Source organism: Halyomorpha halys, unplaced genomic scaffold, assembly GCF_000696795.3.
Source record: "Halyomorpha halys isolate HHAL.00 unplaced genomic scaffold, Hhal_1.1 Scaffold119.1, whole genome shotgun sequence".
Lineage (NCBI taxonomy): Eukaryota > Metazoa > Arthropoda > Insecta > Hemiptera > Pentatomidae > Halyomorpha > Halyomorpha halys.
In genome coordinates, this window is record NW_027106557.1 from 15,809 (window position 1) to 19,409 (window position 3,601).

At 28.5% G+C, this 3,601-nt stretch overlaps 1 protein-coding gene across 1 annotated transcript in view; it reads left to right on the top strand.

Annotated features, from left to right (window-relative positions):
- The window catches only part of LOC106678020 (uncharacterized), a gene marked incomplete at its 5' end in the record, with an annotated part of 18,662 nt that extends 15,112 nt beyond the window's left edge, over positions 1 to 3,550 (top strand). The window contains 1 exon segment of the mRNA XM_067044941.1: positions 390 to 3,550. Within this exon segment, the coding sequence (XP_066901042.1) occupies positions 390 to 2,341 (1,952 nt within the window).
- Between the last annotated feature and the right edge of the window lie 51 nt (positions 3,551 to 3,601).

Below are 3,601 nucleotides of genomic sequence, written 5' to 3' on the forward strand. Positions count from 1 at the left end.
ATTATTTTTATAAATGTTTAGACAGCAATACAACTGACCTTTGTATATTCGATTTAGATTTTTTTTAAATTGATGTTACGTTACAATATTGTAAGTATTAAATCATAAAGAATAATATACTGAATATTATCATGATCATTTATCATGCCATAGATTCAACTTGTATTTAACTATGAAATTACATACAGGATACTGATTAATTTGAATTTTTTTTTTATATAAATATGTTTTATTTATAATTTTTATGATTATATATTTATCACAATAAATTAAATAAAATGATTAATCACTTTTACTACTGTGATTTGACACTTATTATCTATATATAATTTAAAACTAAATTTTATTTATTTTTCAACAAAAAAACTGAAAAATCCTTTCATTTTTAGTTGAGATGGAGTCTGGATGTAGTAACCTGAAAAATAATATCGCAAAATTAAAAGAAAAATTACACAACAGAATGGATGTTAATTGGTCAGATGAACATTTAAAAGAATGGAAAGCCAAAGCAGAAGAAAAGCAACAATTTTATTTTGAATCTCTCGGAAGAAGGAACTGGGAAGAATACCTAATTAATGAAATTGGATTTTTAAGATTAAAAATAGGTTTTGCCATTTTTGGACCTTCAGCTGATGTGGAAGATGAAAATATGGAAGAGCCTGTCATTCATTTTAAAGACACAGAACAAAATAAAACAATTGATCAAATAACAGAGGCAATATATATAATATCTGAATCAAATCATCTTTATACTGCTTTTATTTTTGTTATAGCCTATATAAATAATGAGTATGCCGAATATCCCATAGTAAGGGTTCTCAATAAAAAGTCTAATTCAATATTCTTTATTGATATGCTTGCAAGGGTTTATAAAGATTGGAATGATTTTACTACTAATAATACCTTTCCTTGTAGCATTTGTTGTTATCCAAAGAATGGATTTTACTCTTGTAGTAACGATGGAAAAGTCGAGTTAATTTTTGGTTATTCCCCGGAAAACAGCAAATTGAAACGTTTCCTGAGGAAAGTAGACACTGTGAATGGAATAGCTGGTGTGGGAAGTGCTGCAGTAGGTATAGCAGCATTAGCTGTGCCCCTGTCGAGCCCTGTTGTCCTAGGTTCAGCGGCAGCAGGTCTTGCTTCAGCAGTTTGGTCCACGTGCCGAACCGTCACAACCTTAAGAGATAGAAAAAAACATTATCAAACCCTGAGCATATCAGATCAAAATGCAAGGACTTGCTGGATCTCACTAGCAGCTGGGATAATCGGGGGAGCATCAGCGGGTGCTGTACAATACACAGAATTTGTTGCACGAACTGGTCTAGTCCTCAATAGAATTCCATGCCTTGCAGTAAATTCTTTAGAAATAGGTAATATTGGCATCGGGGGGCTGAGTATAGTCAATCATATAGTAAACATAGTTGAGAAGAAAGAATGTACTCTCTCAGACTCAATTCAGATCATACTATCAATTTTGTTTTTCTGTCATGCAACGGTCAGTTTTATCACAGCTAAAGCCATTATGATCGATATTAAGAGCAAAATATTAAATAATTCAGGAAAAGAGTCAAATATTAATCAACAAACTGAGTTTATTATAAACTTTCAGGAAACTTTGAAAAATAAGTTAGTAGAAGGAAATGCTGAGGATATCAAAACATTGAAAACTATCAGAAACGAAGAAATATTTTTTCAGGAATTACTGGGAATAAGAAATAACCCTAAAGGACGCACGAGTGATGAACTTATAATTGTTCATGATGAAATGAACACATGTACTACTGATTTTGATTTAATAGATAAGGTTGCAAAAACCAAATTGATGGATTCAACAGTAAAATTATGTTCAAAGAATAAACAAAAGATATTACAGGAAACTAATACTACATCAAAACAAGAAAATCTGCTTATAATAAAGAATGAAATAAGTAAAAAACTAAATGTAAAAAATTTAAATGATTTCTGTATTGATGGTGAGCAATTGTTTGTTACGGCTTCTTCTGATGAAATATACATTTTCCATAAAACAGTAGAAGCTATAGAAAACAATCCAAAAAATAGCAATGCTTTTGAAAAAGTTCTCACTGAACTTAAAAAAATTACCCATTCAGTTTCTTGCAAAAATTTGTATGAATTCATCATGCTAATTCAAAATATTTTAAGAAAATATGAAGAATATAAAGTAGCATATGAAGCAGTTAAGAAAATAATAGAAAAAGTAAAATTAATTAGGCTGAAAACAGATTTAAAAAAAGAAAAAGCTTCATCAGAAGACATTGCTCATGGTCTAGTCACCATGAAGTTGTTTGATGAAGATGGAGTCGGCAGTAAAGAGGAATAGTTAGGATCATTCCTCGAATTAGATAAAGTATCAGAAAATAGGCTTATTTCAAAAAAAGACAAATTTATTACAAAAGTAATTCATTAGGCTGATCTTTTGGAAAAGATGTTTTATCTCATTGCTACTTTACTTTAATCTTAGTTATTCATGTTTTTCTCATTTATTTCGTTATTAATCTAAATAATATATATTCTATCTATCATATCTCTACTTGAGTCATCATATTTCTCTACTGTTTGTGAATTTTTGATTGTAATTCTCAGTAATTTATTTAATGCTACCACTTACAAAAAACACTAAAACATGAAGAGAGTGCTGAGGGGTTAATGATTTTAACATCTTTCTTTCTTTTTTTGAGGGGGGGAAGGCATCTAAAATTATTTCACAACCAGTGTTTGTTCTAATGGCCATGTTTTTATGTTTTGTTTTCTTATATTTAATAAACCAATTGATTATTTTTCTTTGTGTAAAATAAGAATAAAATATTGCAATAAATAAAATATGAGTTTATATGTATAGAAAAAAAGAAAACCAAAAGTCTTTCAGTAAAGTAGGCTTATAAAATTATTTTAAAATTAATTTTAGAAAAAAATAACGTAAGATTCTTTTTTAGTATCTTTTAAAACACTTGCAAATGGGATTACTGATTGAATTAATTGTTTATTTTATCTATTTAGTATATAGTGGTAAATAACAATATATAATAGAAATATATAGTAATAATATATAATGAAAATCAGTAAATAAAATATCAGATGTCTCTACACACTTTACTAACTTAAGCTTCTGTAAAGCTGTAACACAAAAACAGTTTCATGTTTCATTACTAATATTGGTCCAATAAGGATCTATCTAGGCATTTAAATATCTTTCACATAAGCATTTAGAATGTTTAGAAGTGTACAGCTTTCAAGTTATAATATAAATAAAAAAAATTAAAAGAGAACCTAACTAAAATTTTACAAAAAAGTTTTTAAGAATATGGGTGAAAAAGTTCAACAGGTTATCTCTTTACAAACAATGGATGGGCCAATTCTAGTAATTTATTTTTTGCAAGGAATTCAATGAGCAAATAGTGGAGCTATGAGCCAAAAACGTTTAATTTTGTCCCTAACTTTGTTTGACCTGAGAAATTGAGAATTCTAGTTGATTTGAACCTTCCCATAATTACAGGGAACATTTTGGGGGAAAAAAACAGCATGTAAATCAGTCCAGTTGTTGAAAAGTTTATTGTGGATGAACATTCAAACCAATCCCTTA